General features: G+C 39.5%; 1 protein-coding gene across 6 annotated transcripts; it reads left to right on the top strand.

Moving 5' to 3' along the window:
* Positions 1-27,823, top strand: SCAF1 (SR-related CTD associated factor 1). 6 transcript variants are annotated; one of them, XM_087916060.1, is made up of 12 exons: positions 1-93; positions 2,187-2,274; positions 2,935-3,095; positions 9,576-9,642; positions 11,140-11,267; positions 12,009-12,127; positions 16,606-16,718; positions 18,100-21,327; positions 22,616-22,698; positions 24,115-24,399; positions 26,231-26,359; positions 26,483-27,823. In XM_087916060.1, exons 3-12 carry the CDS (start codon positions 2,961-2,963, stop codon positions 26,657-26,659), a joined length of 4,464 nt encoding a protein of 1,487 aa, XP_087772186.1. In that variant the 5' UTR covers positions 1-93; positions 2,187-2,274; positions 2,935-2,960; the 3' UTR covers positions 26,660-27,823. The 6 variants fall into 6 exon arrangements, with proteins under 6 accessions (XP_087772186.1, XP_087772185.1, XP_026566597.2 ...); XM_087916059.1 differs by having other exon boundaries at positions 1-132; XM_026710812.2 differs by lacking the exon at positions 2,187-2,274.

Raw genomic sequence — 27,823 nt, 5'->3', positions numbered from 1 at the left:
GCCGTAAGGCCGAAAGGAGTAAAATGGCTGCTTCGGAGGCCGGGCCCGAACACTTTCGACGGCGATCGCCGCGCCTCCTGGTTTTGTGTTGAGGTGGGCGGGCGGAAGGGCCTAGTTTCCCGGTGGAACCGGGTAATTACCGAAAGGGTTTGGGAAGCATGTTGGGAGAAGAGCAGATATTACGATCGGAGTTGCGGGGGGATGGGTGGGGGGGTGTAGAAAGCGTCATTGTAGGAAAGGGAGATCTGGGTGTACGCAATGCAGGAGCCAGCACTGAAAAGATGGGTATGGGTCATTTTGGGGTGACGCAAGAGAAGGTTGTGGGGCGATCCCGTTAGTTAAGATGGAGGGAGGGGGAGGAAAGGTTGAGGGAAAGTCAGGACCGATCAGCGATCATCTCACCTCGAAGTGGAGGTAGGGTACATAGTAAGAGGGAGGGGAAGCCTTTGGTGGGCTCCCTGATGTATAGGGTATCTAGTTTGAAAATGTGGAGAGGAAGGAGAGGGTAAATGGAGTGTTGATGGTTTTTGGGACGAGCATTTCTCGGGGACATGTCCCATTGATCATTATCACCGTTTATCCGGGAAGAGGAGGGCATGGAAGGAGGGAGCATACCCTTAATTTTGTGGTATGTGTTTGGTATGGAGGACAAGCTGGATTTAGGGCCTACTAGTCTGAAGGAGGTGGGTGATGTCTTCTTAAGGACTCACGATGAGGGTTGATTGGGAGCAGGGATTGGTAACCCAGAAGCCTCCATATTTATAGAAATTGTAATCTTAAAAAAAATCTGAGTTAACCAAATTACCTATCTGGTTTAATAACTTTTTGCAGAATTCTGCTATGGCATTTGTCAGGGCAGTGATAGTGGCAAGAAGGGGATTAGGACACAATATGGCCAAAGAAGACAATAATGCAAATACTGAGCACAGGAAGCTGCCTTGCATCAATCATATAGTTTAGTTTGTATGATTTATTTTTGTCTGAAGTTTTCAGGTCCTCAGCAGCCTATCTGTCATCATTTTTCCTAGTTAAGCATGAGATTAAGTAAAAGATATTTTGAATGCAAACTGTTACTATAGTTAAAATGTGCAATAATAACATTATATAATAGGTTGAAGAAATGAGGTGCAGCTCTGATCAAAGATATTTCTGATGTCTGAGAGTTGTATTAGGACAGGAGGTTTAGTAATGAAGTATCAAACTATTGATAATTAAAAACTGACATGTTGAAAGTGATCAGGAAGCCTAAAATGATGATCAATATATAGTATTGTTAATAGCTGAAGGAGAGTCTTAGTAAATAGTTGGAATAACATGTCTTGAAGAAGGTGAGATCAGAATGTTGGAATTCCAAATAAGCACTGAGTAAAATGGGCAGATTTATGTGTAATCTTAACTTGATAGATAGAATTCTTTATTGGCCATGTGTGATTGGACACACAAGGAATTTGTCTTGGTGCATGTGCTCTCAGTGTACATAAAAGAAAAGATACATTCGTCAAGAGTCAATAATTATCAGGTACAACACTTAATAATCATAGGGTATAATAAGAAATCAAATCATACTAGGAAACAGTCAAAAAATTGTTAGGATACAAGCAACAAAGTTATGGTCATACAGTCATAAGTGGGAGGAGATGGGTGAAAGGAAGAGAGGATTAATAAAATGGGCAGATTTATGTGTAATCTTAACTTGAAATGCAGAAAGCGCAAAGTGGAGGAGCAAGATTTAGAAAAGGTAAAAGATAATAGGAAATATTCCTTGGAGGACCTTAAAGTGATAGTACAGAGCAATGCTGGAATGAATTTTTAGAAATAAACTGTAAATTAAGGAATTGGGTAATTGACTTGTTAAGTGTATAAAATAAACATGGCTTGAAGGTTCTTATGTAGATCCTCTGTCATAGGATGAAAGTCTGGCAAAGATCTACATATCTGCCGGATAACTGGTTCACTAAACATAAAGAATCGAGAAATAACAAACCTATTTTTCCTCATTAAAGGTGAAAAAGTCAGGTCTTGAATATTTTCATAATTCAGAGATTCAAGAAAAACTTTTTGTTCTCTTAGCTTTCAATTTTGAAACTGTCCTCTACCAGTGATAACACAACTTCTTGGGCTTTACTCCTATTACATTCAGAGGACTTTCCTGCTATGCTCTTGCTTCTTGATGTTCATTTTTCTAGAGGCATGTTTTTAAAAAGAGAAATGGACCAAGCCTTGAAAAAAAGCAATTGGGGAAGAACCCTAACCACCAAAATTTTGCATAGAATGGTAAGGGCCATACTTCAAAGGTGGGTATTGGTCTTGGGATGGAAGTTCAGGAGTTTCTGTGGGTGAAATGGGCTTAAACAGGTGCAAGTTTTTAAGTTATTCATTTGCTCTAAAGGCAAGGTTTCTTTTGCCCCAGTCACTCTGGAAAATTGTAGGGCCATCAGCTGAATAATAGGAGGTTGTCCTTTTTTCATACATACCTGCTTTACAAAACCAAGGCTTGTAAAACCAAGCAGTTTTAAATACGTTTTCCTGTTTTGGCTAAGTCTGAAATTGTCTGGTTTAAAGTTGCAAACCTATAGATGAGGTAAATGTTTGATGCTCTTTCCTAGTGATTTTCACCCACTCTGTTTGGAAAACAATTAGAAATACCTAATTAATACATTTTTAAGGGACCAATAATTATTTTATAATTTAATTATCCTTATTGCTTTCGTATTTATGAACAATCTGTTTTGAATGATGGGTGGAACAACCTGTTTTGAATGAAGCTTTTGAGACCTGGTTTGAAGTTCAGATATCTGGCTTGAAGATCAAATATCTAGAAGTAGCTTCTGCAAAATTGAGTAGTGGCTTTCCCTCAGTTCTATGCAAATAGAAGAACTCCTTATAATATCAGTACTTAAATCTGGATCCTCATTAATCTCTTGTTCCTCTCAGCTTCTAGGATTTCTACTGCTGCAGACATGGAAGAGGAGAATCAGCACTCACCAGTCAGGGAGGGTTCGGCACATAGTGGTGAGAAGCCAGCCAGCGAACCTTCCCTTGATTCGGATTGGGACCAATCAGGCACCCTCTGTATTGGCCACATTATCATTTTGGTAATAGCTGCTCTATTTATCAAGAGATTATGGGATAGTGTGATCGATGGGGTGTTTCTTACAATTGCAGCACAAAAATTCATAGTCACAGGGAAAGGGAACAAAAGAAACTGGTTCATATTAAAGTAGTGCACAGAAAGTGATTTTGTTGAAAATTAATTTGTACTGATGCTGGTAGAGACAACATGGTGTTCTTTATATTATGTAGTCACAGGCTTTTCTTTTATATTCTGCAATAAACATGACTATTCCTTGTACTCTTGATTCTAAGTGTTATTTGAGTGTCTACAAACAACTTCATTGATAAAACATTTCTTTCTTAGATTGTGACATGACAGTAAGGTATTCTATCACTGGAAAAAGATGTCGTAAACTAGAAAATGCCATGACAGTTGGAAGCCATCATGTCTCCTTATGATCTTAGAAAATCTATGCATCATCTTTCATTTTTTTCACAAATTAGAAGACTGTTCTGCATTTGAGAACTAGTAAAAATTGAACTTGATAAGATGCTTTAGAAGCAGCTGAAGTTTTTTATCAGGAGCCTTGTTTTGTTCCTTTTAGCATTGTAATTGGAGCATCAGGAATATCCTAATAGTAGTTTTTAAGCCTCCTGAAAATTAAAAAGGAAACATCGTGTACAAAATATTGGGGAAAAACAACTTTATTTTCCTTGAGTATCTCAAAGCTTAAGACTTTTTTGAATTTAAGATTTTCAAACAATCAGATGACATTGCTGAATAGTATTGCAATAAATGCAATAGCTAATCAATATTAAATAGTTTGTCACATGCAGCATCTAATATATTGTGTAGATTATCAAAATGGAACAAATCTAGAGTTACTCATTTAAAATCCATTGAAACAATGGAAGAATTCTCAATAAAATCTTACAAGTTTGGAAAAAAGGAAATGGAATTTTATTAGTCATGCTAACTGAAAATTCATTGATTGCAATTGGCTTTCTCTCTAAATTTCAGTCATGAGCCAGTCAAATAGAGTATTTTTCTACAGTATTTTGTTGTATTAAATAAAGGTAGGAAATAAATATCTAGAATTATATGGATCTAAAAGCTAAAACAGGTGCAACTATAGATTTAAACAGGATGGTTTCTCTGTATTTTTCTTTTATTGAAAACAGCAGTTCAAGGTATTTAAAGCAAGAACAGCAACAGGAGCTATCAAACAGGCTTTCAGTTCTCAAACTAATAATTATTTTTGACTATTTATTTTATTAAATGTGGGTACTACTGAACCCACTGAGTCTGATGATTGCTTTTGACCATGGTAAATTAAACAGTAATAAAGTATTCCTAAAATTTTAACAATGCTAAGTTTAATTTACAAGATGACTCAACCATTAAAAGGCATGCTGATAACTCAGATTTAAATTGTTCAAAAAAGCTAATTTTCAAAAATGAAATAATTATTCTGGTAGCCAGTCTGATTCCAAAAGGAAACTATTCCATAGTGTTGCTGTCATGATTGAGAAACATTATTGCTTAGTTTCACTGCCTCATCAGTTGGGCTTTCATTAGGTAATTATAAATTGAATGTATGATTATACCTGTGGAATAATAAACAGTCTTCTAATGATATCAACAACAGTTTAATAGCAGTATCATTTCCATTGCATCTTAGTATCACAGTGCTCATTCTTTTTCTAAGGTAGGTTAACTGGGAAGGATATCAGTTATAATCATCCAGTGATTTGATGGCAATTCAGATTTCTTTTGCTTTATTTTATTTTCAGTTTTTGAACTAGCATGCAGCAGAGTCTTTCTAAATGTTTTGTAATAATTAGATTCTTAAAACGTTTATATGATTTCATAACTGTTTAGATTTTATTGAAGTACATGGGAATAATTAAATATGCAGGTTTGTAACATGTCATCTACCAAAAGTAATTTTAAAACAGGCATAAATATTGTGCTGCTTTCTTCACATTGGGTTTCAGCTCCTAGCAACCCTTACCAGAATAGCTGTTGTTTTAAAAAAAAAGGATATGTGGAGGGCACCCTGTTGTCCATTTCTGTTTTGGAAGGTGCCTGTTCCTGAGGATAATCATTTGAGTTTCTTTAATATTGTAGAAACAGCTTTATAGGCTCACTGGGCTATATCCTGAATATACCGATAGATGTTTTATCTTTAATAATATATCTGTGCCATACCTAAAACATGCTAAATTTGGACTAGGTTCCAAAGAATTTATGATGCTAGTATGGCTCTACTCCCAGCTTTGTATTGATTTGTGTTCTCTAAATAAGCCACTCTATTACCAATGGGCCTTCCAAAACAGCATAGAGTGGGCTTTTCTTGATGTAGTGATAAAAAGTTATTTATCTTTTTTATAGTAATTTTTATAGTAATTTTTATTAATGTTTACAGATACAAAGCTAAACAAAACTAATACAAACTAAGAAAAACAACAGAAAAAGAAAAAAAGTAGAAAAATTAGTAAAAAAGAATAATATATAAAAAATGACTTTCCCCCTTGGTCATGACTAGTCAAGCAATTTCAGTAATTTATTGTCTTGTCTGATTCTATTACAAAAGTTTAACCTTGATCATTAAACCAACTTAATATTCATTCCTTTGTTTTTAACAATTTTTATTTTTAATTCCTCTAAACAGCATCCTAGAACTTGATTTCTTTTATTTTCATTTTATCTTTTCTCAGAAATGCCTTCAATAACTTTAACATGTCTCTTTTGTAAATCCAAAATAAGAAAGTTATTCAAGTCATCTTTCTGGTTTGTTGTTTATACGTTCTTTTTAATTATTAAGATAGCCTGCTTCATTTGCAAATCCAGTGTAACATCTTTATGTCATATATAATAATTTACTGTTCCTTTGTAACTGCATATTTCTTTTTTTCCCCTTTACTTCAGCTCAAGTGTGTATTTTTCTAATTTTTTAAAAATATAGCAACTGCCTTTTATGTAGGAAAAGAAATTTTGGAACAAAATCTCGTGTTATTTGTTTATCAATCTGTGTCTTGCTGTCACTTTCCCAATTTAAAGAATTCTTTTACAGTTAAATTTGATTAGTTTTCAGTTACTTTTTTTAAGATCAAAGATTATTAGAACTAGAAATTAGAACTAGGGCACCTGATTTTAACTGTGTTAAAATAAAGTTTCAATGTGGAGGGAATGCATCTCAAATACTTGCTTCCAAAGAGATATATGTCCATGAGGTTATGTTTCCTGGAAATAAACTCCATTTTAAAAATTAACTTTTAACCAACTAAACTAAACAGGTTCTTTTGAGTGCACCCAATTCATTGGGCTTAGAATACAAAAGAGCTAGTGCAACATAAATCCCTAATACACACACACACACACACACACACACACACACACAGCATTCACAAGCTGTTCACAAGCTCACCGTTATTCTACTCTTCCCCACTACTACTACTACAACTCCTCCTCCTTGTAAGTACAAGTAGTTCTCAACTTACAACCATTCATTTAGTGACCATTTGAAGTTACAATGGCACTGAAAAAAATAATCTGACCCTTTTCACAGTTATGACTGTTGCAACATACCCACGGTCATATCAAAATTTGGATGTTTGGCAATTGGCTCATATATATGATAGTTGCAGTGTCCTAGAGTCATGGGATTACCTTTTTGTGATATTCTGTCAGGCAAAATCAATGGGGAAGCCAGACTCATTTAACAACTATATTACTAGTTTAACACTCCAGTGATTCATTTAACAACTGACAAGAAAAGTTTTAAAATGAGGCAAAAACTCATTTAACAACTGTTTCATCTAACAATGGAAATTTGGAGCTCAGTTGGGGTTGAAGTCAAGGATTACTTGTACTGCTAAAGAAATTCTCTTTCTGGCTGTTTTATTCATAAACACACCTTCATCTCCCCCACATACCCTCACACCAGCACAATTTTTATAGCCATCATTGTTGTGCTGGCTGTGGAGGGGTCTTAAAGAGACACAAGTGCTGGCTATTTTCTGAACAGCCAGCCCTCTCTCAGTTCTCTAAGCAGCATTCACTTTATCTTCCAAAGAAAACAGACTATATTAGCATAAGAGGACTTGTGCTAAAAAGAATACCAAAAGGAACAGCCCTGCAGTCTTGAAGCAGTAGAGTAGATCAGGTGGACTCAGGCAATTTTGTGTCTTGGTTAGGCATAAAGTCCAGTTCAAAGTGAAATCAATAGTATTAAAGCAGGTTTTTTACTGCAACGGTCTCAACTAGAATTTTTGTTCATTTTTGTGCTGAACAGAACATATGGACTAGATTAGTACATAGAACATAAACTATAGAATAACAGTTGGAAGGGACCTTGGAGGTCTTCTAGTCCAAGCCCTGCTCGAGCAGGAGATCCTATTCCATTTCAGACAAATGGCTGCCCAGTCTCTTTAAAAGTCTCCAGTGATGGAGTACCTACAGCTTCTGAAGGCAAGCCATTCCACTGATTGATTGTTCTCACTGTTAGGAAATTTCTCCCTAGTTCTAGATTGCTTCTCGATTGGTTTCAATCCATTGTTTCTTGTTTTGTCTTCTGGTACTTTGGAAATACATTGACCACCTTATCTTTGTAGCAGTTCCTCAGATATTGGAACACTGCTATCATGTCTTTCTTTGTTCTTCTTTTCATTAGATTAGACATACCCAGTTCCTTCAACCGTTCTTCATATATGTTTTGATCTCCAACCCCCTAATCATTCTTGTTTTTCTCTGCAAGTATGATCTTACTCAAACTTTGTAACGTGGTTCTAATACTTCATCTGATCTTGATTCTATCCCTCTAGTAATGCAACCTAGGATTGCGTTGGCTTTTTCGACTGCTGCCATACGCTGTTCATTCATATTTAAGTGATTGCCAGTAGGACTCAAAGATCCCTCTCACAATTACTGGTATTGAGCCAAGTTTCACATAGTCTGTACCTATACAATTGTTTTTTCTTGCTTAAGCATAAAACCTTACTTTTTTCTACATTGAATTTCCTTTTGTTAGTAGGGACCACCATTCAAGTCTGTCGAGATCCATATGGATCTTGAACCTATGTTCTGGTGTTTGAACTATTCCTGCCAGCCTAATGCATCTGCAAACTTGATGAGTTCCCCTTTTATTCCCTCATCTAGATTGTTTATGAAGATATTGAAGAGAACTGGGCCTAAAATGGAATCTTGGGGAACCCCACTGCTTACTTCCCTCCATGAGGATGTAGTTCCACTAAGGATTACATTTGAATAGTTTGTCAGTCAGTTACAAGTCCATTTGGTAGTGGAATTGTCTATCCCACATTTTTTTAGCTTACTAAGAAGTAGGTGATGGTTTACTTTGTCAAATGCCTTACTGAAATCTAAGTATATTATGTCCACAGCATTTCACTGATCCACTAATATAACCACATGGACAAAGAATGAAATAAGATTTGTTTGGCATGATTTGTTTTTGACGAACCATGTTGGCTTCTGGCTATAACTTTTTTTGCTTCCAGGTGTTTGCAGATTCATTGCTTGATTATCTTTTCCAAGATCTTCCCAGGTATTGATGTCAGGCTGGTTAGTCTATAGTTTCCTGGATCTGGTCCCCTCCCCCCTTTTTTTTTTTTTGAAGATAGATGCCACATCAGATTTTTTTTTTTCATTTCTGTTCAGTTGTAAAAGGTCCAGGTCTGATTGAAGATAAACTAAAAAAGGAAATTTTGCATCAGACTTAGTTGTCTGAGCAAAATTCCTATCACCCATAACCAAATGAATGTTAATTTAGAAGTTTGACTTTAATGCAGATAGTCTTGACTTACAACATTCAAAGTTATAACTGAACTAAAAAAGTGACTTAGGACTGGTTTTCACATGACTGTTGCAGCATGTTCACATGATCAAAATTTGGGCACTTGGCAACTGGCATGTATTTATAACAGTTGAACTATCCCAGGGTCATGGGATCATCATTTGTAACTTTTTCAGCTTGCTCCCGACAAGCAAATTGGGAAAGCCAGATTCTCTTTAAGAATCCCATGATTCACTGAACAGCTACAGCGATTCACTTAACAACTGTGGCAAAAACTCACTTAACAACTGTCTTGCTTAGGAATGGAAATTTTGGGCTCAATTGTGTTTGTAAGTCAAGAACTACCCATAGAAGAATTTTGCTTCATTAGATTATATACATTGTGATAGAATTCCATTCCTTATAATACATATGTAATTTTCAGTTTTGTAATTTTTTGAAATACAGTAGCAGTTGTTTGTTTTATAATTGTTTAAAGAGAATCTTAGGAGTGAAAATGAGATTACTTGCTTATGCCTTTTATTTATTTTGTGTGGTGGATATACAAGAGGTGTGTCCTTTTCCACTTGGCTGTGACACAATTCTTCCTTGTAGAGATGTTCAGCAATTGCTATAAAATATATTGATTATATTTAAATGACCTTTGGCAATTGCCACATTTGATGTCTCACAGTAACTGATAACTGTGTCTTCCTGTCTTCACAGAAGGCTTTGCAGCAGGCTGTGGGCAGTGGCTTAGCGGGGGAACTGAAAGATCCGGCTAGCGAGAAAGGTACTAGAAACCAGAATGGCAGGGTGGTATCGGCATCAGAATTGTCTACCTACATCATCAGACTGTCTATAGAAGGCCATAGATTTAGAGCTGTATCTGCCATAAACTCAGCCCCTTTGAGGGAAGAATATATCTTGTAGGCAATCCACAGTCACTTTTTTGTGAGATGAGCCATTATATAAATTGGTTTAATAATTCAATCTTTAAAATTAGATTTTTTTTCTCAATTACCATATTACCTATGATATTTTAAAAAATTAAAATTGTTTTATTTGTATCTACATTTCTCAGTTTTTTCAGAATACTTTCACCATACTTCCCAAATACAAAACAATCAAAATAGTAAATCCAGAATGCAGAACTATTGTTTTTCAAATTTGCTGGATTTCAGCAAATCCCAAATTAGCAATCCCATCAAGCATGACCATTGATGAATAATGTGGATACAGATGTGTCTCTGGTGTAAAGGTGGATAATTTTTTTTGCATGAAAGCGAATATTTGAAGGGGTTGAGGGAAAAAAACATGCCTGGCGAAGAGATGTAGACTACCAACAGCAGCTCTATATAGGTTAACACCATTTGTTTAGTGGCCATTAGAAAGCGACTTACCGTTTTCACACTGTTGCAGCATCTCCATGGTCACATGATAAAAATTTGGACACTTGCAACTTGCATGTATTTATGACCCTTGCAGTATCCTGGAGTCATATGATCACCTTTTATGACCTTTTGACAAGTAAAATCAATGGAGAAGCCAGATTCACTTAAGAGCTATGCCATGAAAGGTCATAATGTAGGACAAAACTCAACAACTCTCTTGTCCAGTAACAGAAATTTTGTGGTTATAAGTTGAGGACTACCTGCAGTCATTTTTATACACTTTCCCAACACGCTCAAAGTGTTCCCTATCTGCCACTTTACCATTCTTATATAAAACAGATACTACTTTCTCCTTATTACAGATGGAAAATTGAAAGATAACGTCTTATTTCAGGCCATTCAAGCAAATTTGTGACCATGCATAGATTTGAGGGTCTCAAAACACTGGTCTATAGCTTTAATGGTGACTTAAAGGTAATTGAAAAATTAGGTGTAACTTATTTGTTGTTAAGCAATCTTGGTATCTACAGTCTTTTTTAAAAATGCACAAAACTAAAAAGAAGGTTCTTGTGCATATCTGAAGCCAGCTGACTATGCTTCCATTGGTGTTCTTAATACGCTGGCACTATGTAGAATTACATATGAATTCAGTTGTATTATGAGGACTATAGTCCAGCGGTCCCCAATTTTTCCAGCTGTACGGGCTGGCAGAGGAAAGGGGATGGTTTTGCATGCACGCACGCTGCTTGCACAAATGGAGCTTCCTGCACTTGCCTGCCACTTGCGCAGCCTGATTGCCAACAGGCCGCAAACCGGTAGCTGTCTGCAGATCAGGGGTTGGGGACCCCTGCTATAGTTGGTTATAAAATGTATGTGCTTTTTGTTTTCATTTTCAGATGCAGACTGCAAGTGCACAAGTCAAAGTAAATGGTGGTGGAATTCCAGAACTGAAGGTTTTGGAGGAAGCTGGCTGGGGACTGGGGACTTTGCCTTGGCCTATGATAGAAATGATCCAATGGGTGAGGTATGTGGCAGTTTCATGTGATTATTCATACTATGATGTAGAAAATATTGGTGAAATAAACATATCTTAATTGAAGAGCTTTACAAGTACCAGTCATTGTAATAGACTACAGATATCATTGATTTGACTATAGATAACCTTAATAGACAACTATTTGTTTACCAATCATTCAAAATTATGATAGTGCTGAAAATAAAAACACTTATAACCAATCTTCAAAGCAATCCTATGGTTTTGTGATCAAAATTTGGGTACTTGCCAACCAACATAAATTCAAAATGCTTGCAGTGTCCAGGAGTCACATGATTGCCATTTGTGACTTTCTCAGGAGGTTTCCAACAAGGAAAGCCAGAGGGGGAAGCCAGATTTGCTTAACAACTATATAATTCACTTAATGACCATGGTGATTTGCTTAATGACTACGATAAAAATTCATAGTACTGATGCAACTCACTTAATAAACTGTTATCATTTGGTGACAGAAGCTCCAGCGCCATTGTGGTTGTAAGTCAAGGACCACCTGTATAGGCACTTCCATGCAAGTTTCATTTTCCAAGTCATTTCTTTTGAATACTGCCCTTGTTTTCTTTGGGCGAAAGGCTTCATTGTATGCCATATGCAGATGTTCTATGGTGATAATAGACTAAAATGGTTTTTTCACATCTACTTCTTTTTCACCATAGAGAGGATATAGGAGATTTTGGTCTATTTTTGTTGATGATGTCAATTTCCATTCTTCAGGTTTTTCAGGCTCCTTCTTCTGGTATAATGCCTGCCTTGGCTGGAATGTTGAATTATCTGGACTGGCCATATCATATGCCCCGGGAAGTCGAGAGCTCCACAGATGCCCAGGCGGTTTAGTAAGTGAGAATCTTCTCAAGCTGCGATCTTGCAGGAGATAAAGTGCACAATGCCACTGAAACTATCACATGAACTATCAGTTTAACACCTTGGAAATTAATCTGCTTTCAAAAACTCAGATAAACTGCTTGGAGGATTGTGGTATACCATTTAAAGGGCTATTGCTGATTAGACATTTTAAAATGTAATAAATTAAATTAAACATGTTGATATGATGAAGCCACCCCCCCAAATCTGGAATTCCAGATGGACTGGAATTCCCATTATCTCAGCCTGTAGGTCCTATTTGTCCTGTCTGTCTGTCTCCCATTATGGAGTTATAGTCTGACGCATCAGGTCAGTACAGTAACAGATTGGGGATAGGCTGTAATAGAATAACAGTGCTTACTAAATAAAGTCAGAAATGTGTTTTTATATAAATCAAAGGGCTATTTTAGAATTATTCTAAAAAGTAGTACTGAAGAAATGGAATGGCAGCCCTGACTGTATTCTAGAGGCCCTTAAAGATCTGGCTCGTCTACATTCTTGGTTGAGGTGCTTGGGGCTTCTGCTGGGTGCATGATGTTTGTTTTATGCCATCTGTTAAATATTTCTGTGGATTGTAGTTTTTAATATGTTCGTTTTGCAATATGTCCAGAATCAGCCTGCAGTCAGGGAGTGCCTAAACAAAACAAATAATAAGTAGGCCTTGATATCAATACAAGATTTTCTGTATGAGTAATAAGGGTTTGAATGGAACATGGGACTGTACCTGCTGTATTGTACAGGTAGTCCTCAAAATATGACCTGTCACTTAAAGGCATTTCAAAGTTATGACAGACCTCCCAAAATCTACATATAATCCCCTTTCAAAGTTACGGCTGCTACAGTGCCCCTATGGTTATTTGCCTTATAACTGACTGACACCTCTCACCTCTCTCCCCGCTCTCATTGCACCCTGTTGTGACCTTACAGCGATTGTGCCTGGTCCCCACAGCTCCTGAAGCAGCTGCCATTTTCAGAGTGCTGACAATTCCTAGCAGAAAGGACATGTTCGCTGCTTTTAAAGCTTTCTGCCCTGATCAGCTGGTTGTTGGGAGGCTGCAAACCTCCTCTGGTTCTTGGCAGGCTTTGGTGAATTAACTGCATGCATGCAAAGCCAGCAGCTTCAGGAGGAGCTTCCCCAAATTGTTCCCTCCCCTAGAAACCCTCATTTCTTCACAAAAAAAAAATACCAGAAACCTTCCCCCACCTTAGATACTGAAACTAAACTCTCCCTTTGTACCCTCCAATCTCAGCCCTCCAATATGTAAGTTACTTGATGAATGATAACACATGCAGCAAAACGGGTAGTTGTAGCAGAAGGTGAGTCCTTGAAAAGCAGTTTACTGCTTATCTGACTCCCCTTAGAATTGAGCTAGGACTCTTCTAAAGCAGGAGGCAGGTGTTGTGCTCTAGCTGCTGAATTGAACACTGAAAGCAAAAGTAACTTACATAGTTTTCCACCCTCTTTCCAGGCATACAGTAAATTCAGCAAATTAGGCAGTTAAAAGGGGTTGAGACTGTTTGGAGAGACCCAGTTTACAAGTGTGGTTTCATTGCCCAAATACAGAGGCTTGTTTGGAAGCCCCTCTGGCTTGGGAGCATGGTGCTGGACTCTAATTTAACTAGTCTCTTTCCTCCCTGCTGGGTTGCTTTTAACCTTGTAAGGTTTTTGCTGCTTGTCTGCCTCCTTTATAGACCCACCTGCCCCCCCTGCCGGCCAATAATGCACCCTATACCCTGCTTAACAATCTGTATGTTTGTTTAACGGGGGCATCAGGGAGAGCAGAGATAAGGTTGTTGATCAAAACTATCTCAATAGCCACCCCTACTTGTGACTATAATAGACCCACTCCATTCTAGTTGTAGTCGAACAGTATCGTACCTGTATTGTGATCTTAGGAAATTCAGGCAAGGTTGAAAACCTGTTGAAGTACCTCCTAGATATGCCTTGAGATGTATAATCAACATTATTCTTCAGATGCACTATGCTATTTAAAAGTCCTCTATAGAAATTGCTCAACATTTAATGCCTTCCACATTGCAAATTTCAGAATTTCCGACTATTGGTTAGGCTGGCAGTGCTTTTGAGAATTACCACTTGAAATATCTGGGTTATTTTTTTCCCTTGGAGGTGTTGCTTCTTAATTAGGTTAAGAACCTGGATATTGTCTCGGTTTAATGACAGATTTAATATTTTGTTTAGAATGGGGTTTAAAGGACAGACAGGGAGGCATCCTAGTCACTGCAAGAGAAATACTTGAGACAACTGCTTCTAAAAAGAACACAGCTGGAGATGCTGATTGGCTGGATTGACTCCCGTGTTCTGATGGAAAGTAATTTATATTGCAATTGCTTGCTTGCAATTGGTTTTCATGACCACAGTCTTTATAAATCACTGTTAAATAATTTATGTAGCTGATATAACACCAGTTAGAAGAAAACCCAAGAGAAACTGGTTAGAAAATCTGTGGTTGCGACAGATTTTTAAATTTTTTTAATCTGTTTGCATCCTGCCTTTATTATGATTACAAATAACTCAAGGCAGAGAACATACCCAACACAACTTCCTCCATTTTTCTCCACAACAACCTTATGAGGTGAATTGGGCTGAGGAAGGTTGACAGGCTCAAGGTTACCCAGATCACTTTTATGGCTAAGGCAGGACTCAAATTCATGGTCTTCCCATTTTTAACCTGGTGTCCTAACCAGTAGACCAAATTGACTCTCACTAGTTAGAGTACATTATTCTTTGTCATCTGTTCTTGTTTGGTAGTAGCAGCATGATCAGGGGTGGGATTCAAATTTTGTAATAATCAGTTCTGTGGGCGTGGCCATGTGATTGTGTGGGTGTGACTTTTTTTTTAGCACACAACACCACCACCCCAGGGTTTTGGGCCTTCTGAGCCTCAGGAAAGTCTCCGGGGGGGGGGGTGTTTTTGCTTCCAGAAGGCTTCCCTGGCGTTCAGGAAGGAAAAAGGAGCATGCTCCCCCTTCCCCCTGTGGTCTTTTGGGGCCTCCTGGGCCTCAGGAGAGCTCCTGGAGGGGGTTGCTCCCAGAGGCTTCCCTGGGGCTCAGGAAGGCAAAAAAATGGAGGGGGGCTACCTGGGCCTCAGGGACCCCCAGGAAGGAAAAAAAATGGAGCATGGGGACACACACAGCAGCCCCCTGTGCTCCATTTTGGGGCCTCAGGGAAGCCTCTTGGGTGAAGCAGTAAGTAAGCAATGGGAATCCTGGCACAGCTGATCGTAGGAACAGCTGATTGTCGGGAGTGGGGGGAAAAGAAATATCTTAAGGAATGACTGAGCGGGGAAGAATGCAGTCAGCAATGTCGGGCATGCACACAAGGTTGCACATGCGCGATAAAGACTGACCGGGAAGGAGGGGAGGAGCGGAGCAGGGCTAGGCAGGGGCACGAGTTGCCAGTTCTCCAAACTGTAATCCCACCCCTGAACAACATGCTCTAAAGCAGTGTTAAAAGTTAAAAGTTGGCATCTTTAAAATGTGGAGGCTTCCACGCCCATGGTTGACAGAGAATTCTGGGAGTGGAAGGCCACACATATTAAATATGTTACCTTTGAAAAACACTTAATTTACGTGGAGAATAAAGAAGAATAGTTACAAGTTCTGATACATAGATCTGGATTTGAATTTCACAAAATGCTCAGGGAAGGCCCTCTCTTGAAAACAGCACAAGATAGCTAGAAGAGTGACGTAAATCTGCATTGCCGTATTACTTTGTGGGTGAATTTCTGATTCTGCCATCTGTAAACTTCAGATGCTCATTGTATCTTCACTATAGTCTGACAGATTCAGTTGCCTCTTGCTTTCTTGGATCTGAAGAAGCCGCAGATTCCAGCCAGTTATTATATCTATGTCTTACTTAGGAGAAATGTTCCAGGATGCTGTTGGCTGAAAATCCTAATCCTGGAGGCATATGTAATGAGGAAGGAGATAGTTTTTAAGTACACAAGGTCAAAATATCTTATTTGACCTGTTGAGGTTAGTGGGGATTTAGTTATACATTGATTCAGCTCTCTAATAACGTTTATAAAATGCTGCTGTTGGTAACTTTGTGAAGAATAGTACATAAGTTCCTATTTGCTGGTTTGGTACTACCCGAAGGCTTCTGTGCGTGCTAGGATCTTAGGTTATATAGGGTTTCTACCTTTTGAAATGTTAAGATAAAGACTAGAAAGCAAGAGACTCAGAGTTCAAGTCCTGCCTTAGCTATGAAAGTCAGCTGGATACTTGGGGCCAGTCATTCTCTTTCAGCCCAACCCACCTCACAGGGTTGTTGTGGAGAAAATAGGAAGAGGAAGGTATGTTAGGTATGTAATGGCCTTGAGTTTTTTGTATAAAATAATAAAAGTGGGGTATAAATAAATAAAATAAACATGGGCTCTCTGAAAAGACAAATAGAAGGAATATCCTAATTTTCTTCATTTCTCAACAGTGGGGATGAAGATATAGAAGAAGTGGAGCTGGTGGCTGAAGTGCGACTGGGGGACATTGGTGCTCTCTCAGGCATCTCCAGAAGAAACCTCTCCTGGAGGAGGCAAAAGGCTGGTGTGTGGGCTTGCCTGTATATGCATATGCAAATGAGGATAGAAATGCAGGTAGCCCTTGACCTATGACCAGTTGCTTACCAACCATTCAAAGTTACGACAGACCTTCTCAGGAGTACATATGATGCAGTTCCAACGTTCTCATGACCACCTGCACTCTCTGTCATATGGCTGTATTTTGGATGCTGAGAAACCGGCCCATATTTTTGGTCATTTGCAGTGTCCTGTGGTTACATTTCCTCATTTTACAACATTAACCTGATAACTTAATTCCAGTTTTGGGGAAAACTGGTCCATAGCAAACCTTTGGCTCATCTTATGACCGTTTGCTTTATGACTGTAGCAATTGCTTAATGATTCCCCATTCCCCCAAATAAAGTAAAAATGGATGGTGACCAGCTTTACGACTGTCATGACTTAGACTGTAATGTGTAGGCTCCATCATGGTTATAAGTCAAGGACTACCAGTATGGACAAAAAAGAGAGGGAGGAATCTTCAAGCCTTCTATACCTACTCATTTTGTTGACCTGGAGCCAACAATTTTATATTATGTCCAGTGAAACTGGGCTGGCAAGCCTAGTGGTGAGATACAAAAAGATGTTAACTGTTCAGTCCCTTTCCCCAGTTCAGAGTTGTGTATGTTTTGATATAAGGAGCTACATTTTCAAATTCAGGTAGTCCTCAACTTACAATCACAATTGAGCCAAAATTTCTATTGCTAAACAAGTCAGTTGTTAAATGAGTTCTGCTCCATTTTATGATCTGTATTACCACAGTTAAGTGAATCACTACAGTTATTAAGTTAGTAAAAATTGGTGAAGTGAAATTGGCTTCCCTCATGACTCTGCTTGTCAGAGGGTCACAAAGGTAACCACAAAACCCTTGGACACTGTAACCATTACAAATGCACCCCAGTTACCAAACATCTTCATTTTGATTATTTGACCACAGGGATGCTGCAATGGTTATAAAGGTGAAAAATGGTCATAAGTCACTTTTTTTAGTGTTGTAACTTCAAATGGTTACTAAATGAATAATTGTAAGTCAAGGACTAACTGTATGTTTAGCCCAGATTTTTTTCTTTTCATGGAAAACCTTCCAGAGATATTCAAGATTTGTCCTGCCCCTGGTCCCTCTACTTTCCCTGCCTGCCAGCCTAGAATCTGAAACTTCTTCTGCTGAAGAGAGCCCGTACAGTAACACTTAGGAGCAACTTGTTTAATGGACGAATAAAACACAACCTTCGCCAATGTGGTACCTTTCAGTACTGTTAGACTTAATGTTTGAGAAACAAGTTATGAGTGTTAATTTATCTTAAAATGCAGGTTTCTTTTTTAAAATGAATTTGGTGCGTTTCTGATAACTTCATTTGCTTTTGCAGCTTGCCTTGGATCATCTTCCCCCTGCTGGCGAGGAAGCAGAGCCTCCCACATTGGTCACTCCTCTGTTTCAGAGCAACCCTATGTTCTAGACCCACACAGAATTCTGCCTGTGCATAGAACAGATAGGGCTACTTGGACTTCTGATTTAGAGAGAAGCAAGATTTTGCAGTCCCCTAAAGCAGACAGGACTTCTTCACCCTGTTTGGCCATGACTTTGGGAATTGGCATGGGAGTCTCCACTGGGGGACAACAACGTCCACAAAGTACTGCTGGTCGAGAGTCTGAATCTCAGCAACGGTCCCAGCCACCACCTGGGAGCTCTCTGGATAAGGCTGATTCCAGCACCTCTTCTTCATCCTCTTGCTCTTCATCCTCTTCTTCCATGTCCTGCCATCAAGGCCTACCTGGTGAAGATGGTGGTTCTTCAAATCCCTGCCCTCCCATTCACTCCCCAGACTTAGATATTTATGATCCTTTCCACCCTACTGATGAGGATAATCTCAATGGTGATTTTGGCTTTGGGGACTCCCCCCATAAAGAAGCAGAGGGTGGGCGGCATGACCAGAAATATGATCCCTTTGATCCCACAGGCTCCAACCCCAGCTCCTCTATTAGTACTCCTTCACCAGAGGATGAGGAAGAGGAGGATGAGGAAGAGGAGGATGAAGATGATGACCATGACGAGCAGCCCCCTGATATGTCACATAGCATCAGCCGCATTTCAGAAACATTGGCTGGAATCTACGATGAAAATAGCTTGAGCCAAGATTTCCCAAGCTCAGAGAAAGGACAAGAAGATTCAGAACCAGAAGCAGAACCTAGCAGAGGCTATGAGACTGAGGCAACCTGCCCTGCTGAGAGTTCTGAGAGCAAAGGACTTTCTGGTGCTGATTCCACCCTGCCTGAGGAACTTCCCTCAGACCAGGGAGACTCTAAAACTCCAGAACCGTGCCGCCGGGTATTTGTGGTGGACTTGGCTCCCAAAGGGCGCTTGGATGCTGAAGCCAAGACTCCACTGGAAGGGAAGGTGTCCTTAGAGGTAGTGACCGTTGGAAATGCTAAGCTAAGAGGTGGAGAGAAAACATCAAAAGGAGGTGGGCATCCTCGGGCTGGGCGCAGATCGTCAGTGGAATGGGATGGAAGCGGTGGCGGTGAATCAGAAATCGAAGAGGGCGAGATTGTCCAGCCAGAGGATGAGCGGTATAGCCCCATTCGATTGTTTCGAAGTAGATGCCGGCCAGCTGAGCCACGAACTCTCCGGGTGGTGGAAGGAGATGATTTCTTATCACTGCATGCAGACTCTGATGAGGAAGGAGCCTTACAGATTGATTTTAATGAAAACCAGCCAGATCCACGTTGGAAAGGTGTGGATTTGAGACGGAAAATCCTAACCCAGCGGCGAGAACGCTATCAAGCTCCATCACCTCTGCCTCCTCCGCCACCTCCACCTGCCCCCAAACGCCCTGCCTCCAAAGCTCACTCTGGTTCTAGTTCTGGTTCATGTAAGAAATCAAAAAGAGAACGCAAAAGATCAAGAGAATGCAAGACATCGAAAACCAAGGAGACCTATGGCTCTTCCTGGAACCCAAAGAAGAAATCAAAATCACGCTCAAAATCCAAAGAGCGTCGACATTCACACCACAGGACCTCGAGGTCCCGCTCACATCACCGAACATCTCGCTCCTGGTCCCCTTCAATTAGCACCAGCCTGTCTGCCGTTGGATCCTCGCATACTTCAGCTGAACGGCACAAAAGCAGGCGATCTAAGTCAAAGGAGAAACGCCACGGCCATTGTTCTCGGTCACGAAGCAGCAGCCGTGCTCACCGAAGTAGGCACAAAGACAAACATCGTGGGGAAGGTGGCAGAAAGAAGAAGAAGCGCTCTCAGTCTCGCTCACGTGAGAAGCATCTCTCCCATCGGTTATCTAAGGACAAAGAGCGAGAGGTCCACCTTCTGGAGGAACCCAAGCCTGAAAAAGCTTTGATGGAACGACGGAGAGATGCAAGAACTGTGGTGCCACCTTCAATCCAGGATCTCAACGACAATGATCTCTTCACTATCAAAAGGACCATTACTGTCAACCAGCAGGAGAAGATGGAAGGACTTCTGGAGACACCAGAGAGTGCTAAGAGGGAAGTGCTGTATGATTCTGAGGGCATGAGCTTCGATGCTTGTTTTTCAGATCGTGAGCCGCCTGAAGAACCCAAATCTAATGCAATGCGGCTAAATCCTAAGGAGGATGCAATTCCATCCCGCAAAGATAAAAGGCCGGAGGAGGAGACAAAACAAAAGATGTGCAAGGAAAAAGAACGTAAAAGAGCCTATCTGGAAGACCGCCCAGGCACCCGTGAGAAATACAAAAAAAAACTCAAGGAGGGACCTCCTACTTCCGAGCAGCAAGAATTACCCAAGATAGAAAAAAAAGGCAGAACTGACAGAGACAAAACAGGGAAAAAGATCAAGGCTGGAAGCCACAAAGAAAGTAGCAAGCTGGGATCAGGTCGGAAAGTGAAGCTCCAGTCCAAGGTAGCTGTATTGATCCGGGAAGGGGTGAGTAGCACGACATCAGTAAAGGAAATGGGTTCTATTGGTGTAAAGTTCAGCCGAGACAAGGAGAGCCGCTCACCATTCCTCAAATCAGAGGAAAAGGTGTTAATGGTTGGGGCACCAGCAGCAGGCCAAGGTGAAATGACTGATGTCAAAGAGCAAGGCTTCAAGCTCAAAAAAATCAAAGGACTAAAAACTAAAATGGGGGTGAAGAAACTGAAGGGCATCAAGCCAAAGGGTGCCTCAGAGCCCAAGAAAAAGAAGAAGCTCAAAGTGAAGACTGGGCTGAAGAAATCCAAAGCTGATAGCTGCAGTCAGGGGGCAATCAGTCCTTTGAGGGTCAAAGAGGAGCCTTCATGGTCTGGTTCAGAAAAATCAGGGGGCACAGCCAAGCCACCAAGTCCTCAGCCATTGGCCCCAGGGCAGGAACTCACACCCGATTCCCAGACAGTGGACAGCAGCTGTAAGACACCTGATGTCTCCTTCCTTCCTGAGGATCCCCCTGTTGAGCAGCCCAGGGTGCCAGCTGATGAGCCAGAAGCAGACAGTTTGTCTGAACCCAAAGAGGAGCAGCCACTGCAGCAGCCATCCCATCCTCCCCGTAGTTTGCCCCAACCCCCTGCTCCCATGTCATGGAATCTGCAGGGGGGAGTAGACTGCACTAGTGGTGTATTGGCATGTAGGTATCATGATGGTGGTGTGTGTGTATGTGTGTGTGTGTGTGTTAGGGAAGTTTCCGTTACGTGGGGGTTTGTGGGACTAGATTCCAGTTTATTGCAGGTCAGTTTGCAGTATGATTCTATAAATCTCAGACCAAATAAGGTGTTCCAAAAATAACATTCCTTCTTTTTTTAAAGGAGCTTTATATTGTGGGTTTATTGGGATTTATACTTAGAGATTATGAATAGGCTGATTGATCAAATTCAATACAGGCTTGGATAGCTCAGATATTTGTTGCTATTGATTCTAACTAAATGTTTTTTGCTATCTGGAAAATCCCTGAAATAAAAGCTTAGAAATCCACACTGGGAACCCAGTTAACAACATGAATTACAAAACAAGCGAAAGAAGGAGAAAGTTAATAAATACTACTTCTTTCCTCTTACTAGAAGTTTCAGGTCCTTTATAACATTTTTTGTTACAAGTATTGAGTGCCCTTTCAGAATGTAGTTTTTACAATCGCTAGTGTAGAAATGGTGGGTGCTGAGCTCCCGCTGATGGAAACTGACCTAAGAAATAGTTGTTTTTTGTTTGCAGAATAGTATGATCATTATTAAGGTTTAACTCTTTGTGATGTATGATATTCAGAGGATCTCCCAGTATCCTTAAAACCTGCTGGATGAGATTGACAGACTGTCATGCTGGGAAGAGGGTGGTTAATGGGGTAGATAGCACTTTGAATGCAAAGATGCTTCACAGAGTTGTGGGCACCTTTTCCTGGACTTGCATGTTATTTGCATAATCCCCCCCAAAAAAAAGAGAGTTAAGGAAGCACACCCATGCCTGCTCCAAAGCAATTTTTTTGCATGCTGTTGATAGCTTTAATTCAGGCATGTATTCTTTTAGGATCACGCAGCTAATATGATTTTATGAAAAGATACTGATTTTTTTAAGGAAAAAAAAAATCATGCTGAAAGCATGGTATGCATGCTCCACTTGCTTCAAAGCATCTTTTTGGCTCTAGATTCAAAGTATTATATATCCTTAGCTTTTGATCTTTCCCAGTTTCAAGTCTTTTGTCTTTCTAAGCTGAAGGTAGAGCAAATTAAAGAATACCGTCTGAGATGTGGTACTTGTGGCAATGGGCTGTAAACAAATTTAATAAATAAAGTAATAAAATGTCCTGCCACGGCTGTGATTTGTTACGGAAAATGTAGTCTGAGATAGAGCATTAGGCACTTAATTATCTGTTTCCCACTCCCATGCTTTGGAACCATTGTCTAAGACTCTTGGTTTTTTTTACTTAGTGACTGCCCTGCTCTTCAAGATGGAAGAGGCCAATCTTGCAAGCCGGGCAAAAGCCCAGGAGCTCATTCAAGCAACCAATCAGGTAATAACACAAATTCTGAGATTTGGATTATTGGGTATGAATTTTGAATGGCTTGGTTTCAAAATGTGTTCACAGCAGCAATGGAGTTTTTTGTTGTTCTCAACTAAAATTCTTGAAAGATCAGGCTCCAGTGATTCTCCTTGAAATTTTGATAAGGCTCCGTTAGAAATTAACTGTGCTGGAAACCTTGATAAAAAATGAGACTCTCAAGGATGTGTGAATTCATCTTGACACAGACAAGGTTGGTACTATCGGAGGCAAGTGGAGGAGAGGGAGACAGCTTCAAAGCCCAAAATGCTGTGTATTGCAGTTCCCTGTACAAGCAAACCTGCCTGCTGTCTGGCAACAAGGTCGGCACCCTGAAAACAGAGAACATCTGGTTATTTTATCTTATGTTTAATGCTTTTTTTTCTCCTGGTTCTCATGGCTGCAGGGAAAGTTTAGAAACCTAGGGGTTTTTTCCCCCCCTTAATGTTTACATGAAATAGGCCTTGGCTGAGGGATCAGAGCTGCCTTTATCTAGAATAACAATTCCCCCCACTCTCCTAAGCTGGCCACATAATGAACTCTAGAGCTTCACCTGTTTTTTGAAACTTAAAAAGAGAAAAAGGTTTATGTAATTTGAAAAGCTCTCCTTTTGAAACCAGCATGCATGTAATTCGATTAATAACCTATTTTAAAATATAATAAATGCACTGTTGAAATGTCCCTCCATAGCTTGCTGGCTTCTAGGCATGTTGAATTCCAAAATCTGTCATTAGACTTGCAAACCAGGCTTTTTGCAGGATATTGACTGCACAAGGTTGTTGCCAGGTTCTTTTTATTTGAATTAGAAGAGTAGCCTTCCTTTCCAGATAAACATGTGAGGCACTGTGGTAAATGTAAATTGCAGAATTTCTCCTTGTAAATGACATAGCATTCTGAAGCTATTTCACAATATAGACTCCATATTAAGAATGAGATTTATTAAACAACCCCAAAGCATATTATCAAGATGAGGAGGATACAATATCTAATATCCTTCACCATTGACCATATTAGCAGCTGCTAGGAATTGCACTAGCAACATTTGGAGGACTGCTGGTTCTCCTTTTCCTTCCCTCAACTATAACATTAAAAGAAATGTCAACACTGCTTAGTAATTCTGCAATATCCAATTGTACCCAATGGGATCTTCTTGTGCACCCAGAGAAGGGAACTCACAGGCCATTGTGACTTTCCTATATATAGGCAAGTAGACTTATTTGACTGGTAGTTTCAATTTTGAAATAATGAGATTGTAATACTCTGCTCCACAGTATAAAAAAAATGGAAAATATAGAGTATATTACAGTAGTTGAGCAGGCGGTCCAATGTATTTGTCTTAATCCCAAGCCAAGCCATCTTAACCATGTTTTCTTTACTCTCTTATTCCAGATCTTGACTAACACCAAGCCCTCAGCTTCTTTAGCCCCCCCTCAGCCACCAGCACCGCCCACTCATCTGCCTTCCTCCCATCTAGCAGTCCCACCCATTTCCTACCATTTGCAAGGATCAATGCCTCTAGGAGGCTGTGGCTCAACTCCTAGCACCCCTACAGGGGGGTTGCCAGGAACTTTGAGCCAGGCTTCAGCAGGTCCTCCTTCTGCTGGCATTTTTGCTTCTTCCTCTGGCACCGATTTGGGCAGTACCAGTTCTGAAGGGCGTGGAGACAGCGATAAGGTAAAAGTCACCAGTCTTTTCACACTTATTATGCAGCTCAGTTAAGGATTCTTTTTTTTTTTCAGTGTATGTTTTGTTTTTATTAATAAACATTTTGAATATAGTACATTGTCAGGGCATATCATTACAAAAAGGAAACAAAAATATTAACATGTGAACTAATAAAAATAATAGTATAATAGTAATTTCTCTTTATATTAGTTTATTTGTAATTCTGTTAATTATATCAATGTTTGTAATTATTATTCATATATATAACAACAATCTTCACCTAGTTTCTATCTCTTATCTCTAACCACTCGTAAAATCTATTCCATGTTAAATAATATTCTGTGTCTTCTTTGTCCTTTATTTTTTAATGTCAATCTATCCATCTCTGCACAGTCTAGTATTTTCCAAATTACATCTTCATCTTCTCATTTTTCCAATATTGTGCAAATCCTTGCAGCTGTTAATACGTGAAAAACTAAATATACGGTGCCTTTATCATAGCCCTCTGGCATTATACCCAATGAAAACGTTTCTGGCTTCAGATCTATATGTTGCTTAATCATTTTTTCCAACTATATGTATGTATTTTTTTTTCCAGTATTTTCTTGCTTCTGTACAAGTCCACTACATACTATATAAGTACCTGGGGTTTGATTACACTTCCAACATTTGGCAGGCATGTTGCTAAACATTTTTGCCAATCTTGCCGGTGGCAAATGCCACTTATAAAACATTTTGTAAAGGTTTTCCTTATATGCAGTAGCCATTGTCAGTTTATAGTTCCTGTTCCAAAGTTTTTGCCATTTTCCTAGTTCCATTTTTTTGTAACCAAAAGTTTTGCCCATACAATCATTATTTCCTTGATTTGCTCCTCTTCCATTTTATAACTTAATAGTTATATATTTTTTAAATCAATTTTTTATCTGTCCCTAATAATATCAAATGTTGTTGGTTCTTTATAGAAATCCCATGTTTTTGCATCTTTCTCATATCTTGTTTGTATTTGCAAATGTGGCTACTATGCTAAGTCCACCCCTTGGTTTTGCAATTGTTGTCCAGTGTTAAGTTCAACATTCTCATTTAAAATGTCCTTATAACGTACATTTTTTCCAAATTAATAAGATTTGGATATATCAATGCTTCCATTGTGGAAAGCCAGACTGGTATTTTCATATAGTTTTGTAATTTAAATTTTCCACATATCTGAAGTAAAGCAATCCTCACATAATGTATTTGAAAATATCTATGTATCGTACTCCTTCCATACCATAAAAAGGCATGCCACCATAATTGAAGATCATGTCCCTCTATTAGTAATAGTCTTCTATGTTTCAAATTCATCCATCCCTTTACCCTTTAACTCACAGGCTTGCTTGCAGCTTCCAAAAGCCTGTAAAAGATTTTCAGGGTGATTGAAGGGGGAAAGTATTAAATATATGGACATTAATTATGGACACTATAGTTTTAAAATTAAATGTGAACTAAATTTAGTTTTTGTCCATGTTTTCTCCAAGCCTCATCCATTTTTTTCCTCCAGATCCTACTACGCTTAGCCTGAGAAAAGTGATTCCTCCCTGCATGTGAAACAACTGCCTCTGAGGCAAGGTGTCTCTTTGCAGTCATAATTGCATTGTAAAACTATATCTGAAAGAGGTCAGGTGGTCTCCATACTTTGGGCTTGGAGCAAAGAAAGCCATGGCTCTATTTTCCAGCTGGTCAACTTCGGAAGCTTACTACCAGTGACTGACAAACTTGATCATCCTAAACCTATTTCCTGTTTTGCTGTCATGTATTCCTCCTACATTGATTTTTTTGACTGTCTTGCCTGTATTCCCTGCAGTATCTGAAAAAGCTTCACACCCAAGAGCGAGCGGTGGAGGAAGTCAAGCTGGCCATCAAGCCCTATTATCAGAAGAAGGAGATCACCAAGGAAGAGTACAAGGACATCCTGCGCAAAGCAGTCCATAAGGTAAAGCAGTGGCACCGTAGAAGGAGGAAATGAGCAAAAAAAACCCGAAAGCAGAGGGGGCAGAGTATTTTAGAAATCACTTTTTCTTTTTCCTTCTCCTTCCCCTCCTCCCCTCCCTTTTAGATCTGCCACAGCAAGAGTGGTGAAATCAACCCTGTCAAGGTGAATAACTTAGTGAAGGCCTATGTGCAGAGATACAAGTACTTTCGAAAACATGGACGGAAGATGGATGAAGAGCAAAGGCCTCCCAAGGAAACGGGGGGAGCAGACAAATCTGGCTTGCCCATGCCCCCGCTCTGATCTCCACTGAAGAAATAAATCACAGCAGCCCTTCTTTATGCAAATTGGCTTGGCTGAGCTCCCAGCCCCTTCCCCGTCGCTCTGGGGGAATAGTGGAAAGGGGGTTGGAGCAATACATTTTGTTTTGGAGGGGTCGCATTTGTAGAGTACAGTTCTTGTGCATCTGCTACCTGCCCTGGAAACCTCTCCCTTTCCTAAACACTTTCACAGATTTGGCCACAAAATTGACTTGTGTTTTGCTCTGTAAATACCGATGGCAGAGAATGGGGCTAATTTTAAGTTTCATCACTCTCAAGCATTCATGATAGCAATGGGTGGATCTTATTCCTCTGACACGCCTAGTTTTTACTCATTTTAGCATGTTTTTAATTTGATGGTGTTATCTTTGCCCTCTCGTCAATGGTCATGAAATGGCAGCACCACGGTTGACGTACAGATGGCAGTTTCCTGTCATCCTGGACAGGCAAACATCCCTTATTTTCTGCTTCCAATTGTAAGTTTGTCTGTCATACTCTTTCCCACCCTGTTTATCTTCATAAAACTGCATTTAGCCATCTAAACTGGGCAGTGTGTCAGTGATCTTTTAGCAATGCGATTCTATTTCTTTCACAGGCAAGTGGATTGCTTTTCTAACATGAGAGTGTTTTTTTCTCCAAAGGATGCCTTTTTGATGGCTACTGAATAGACACTAATGTTTTGAGGATTGCAATTTCTCCCCTATCTTACAGGAGGACTTGGCATGGTTTTCCAGCTTTAAGTGCCTCCATGCTATTTCATGTGAGATTTCAGACATCAATGTTACATAGAGCGGGTTTCTGAGGGATTTTAATTTAAACAAGCTGGCACAGACATACAATTAAACCTTAGCATAGATTTCCATTTTACTAACTATAGAGTCAGATCAGATTTCTGTTGAGATGTCAACCCAAAATAACATAAGTCCAAGGCACACAAGATTGTCTGGATGACAGGTAGATTTACATTAATTTGATGCTAATTTTATAACACCTGTAGCAATTTACATCATTTGCATAATGTTAAGCTATTTGTCTCAGTTTGAGGTAAAAGCATGCAAATTATGTAAATAACTGCAATGATGTACTCATATTTAACAAGATGTTAATATTCCTTTCCCAATTGGTCCATTAAAATGATTTTTATGTA

This window comes from Pseudonaja textilis, chromosome Z, assembly GCF_049901715.1.
Source record: "Pseudonaja textilis isolate UNSWEBS1 chromosome Z, rPseTex1.2, whole genome shotgun sequence".
NCBI lineage: Eukaryota > Metazoa > Chordata > Lepidosauria > Squamata > Elapidae > Pseudonaja > Pseudonaja textilis.
The sequence above is the reverse complement of the archived record's forward strand: the minus strand, read 5'-3'. Positions and strand labels throughout refer to the sequence as shown.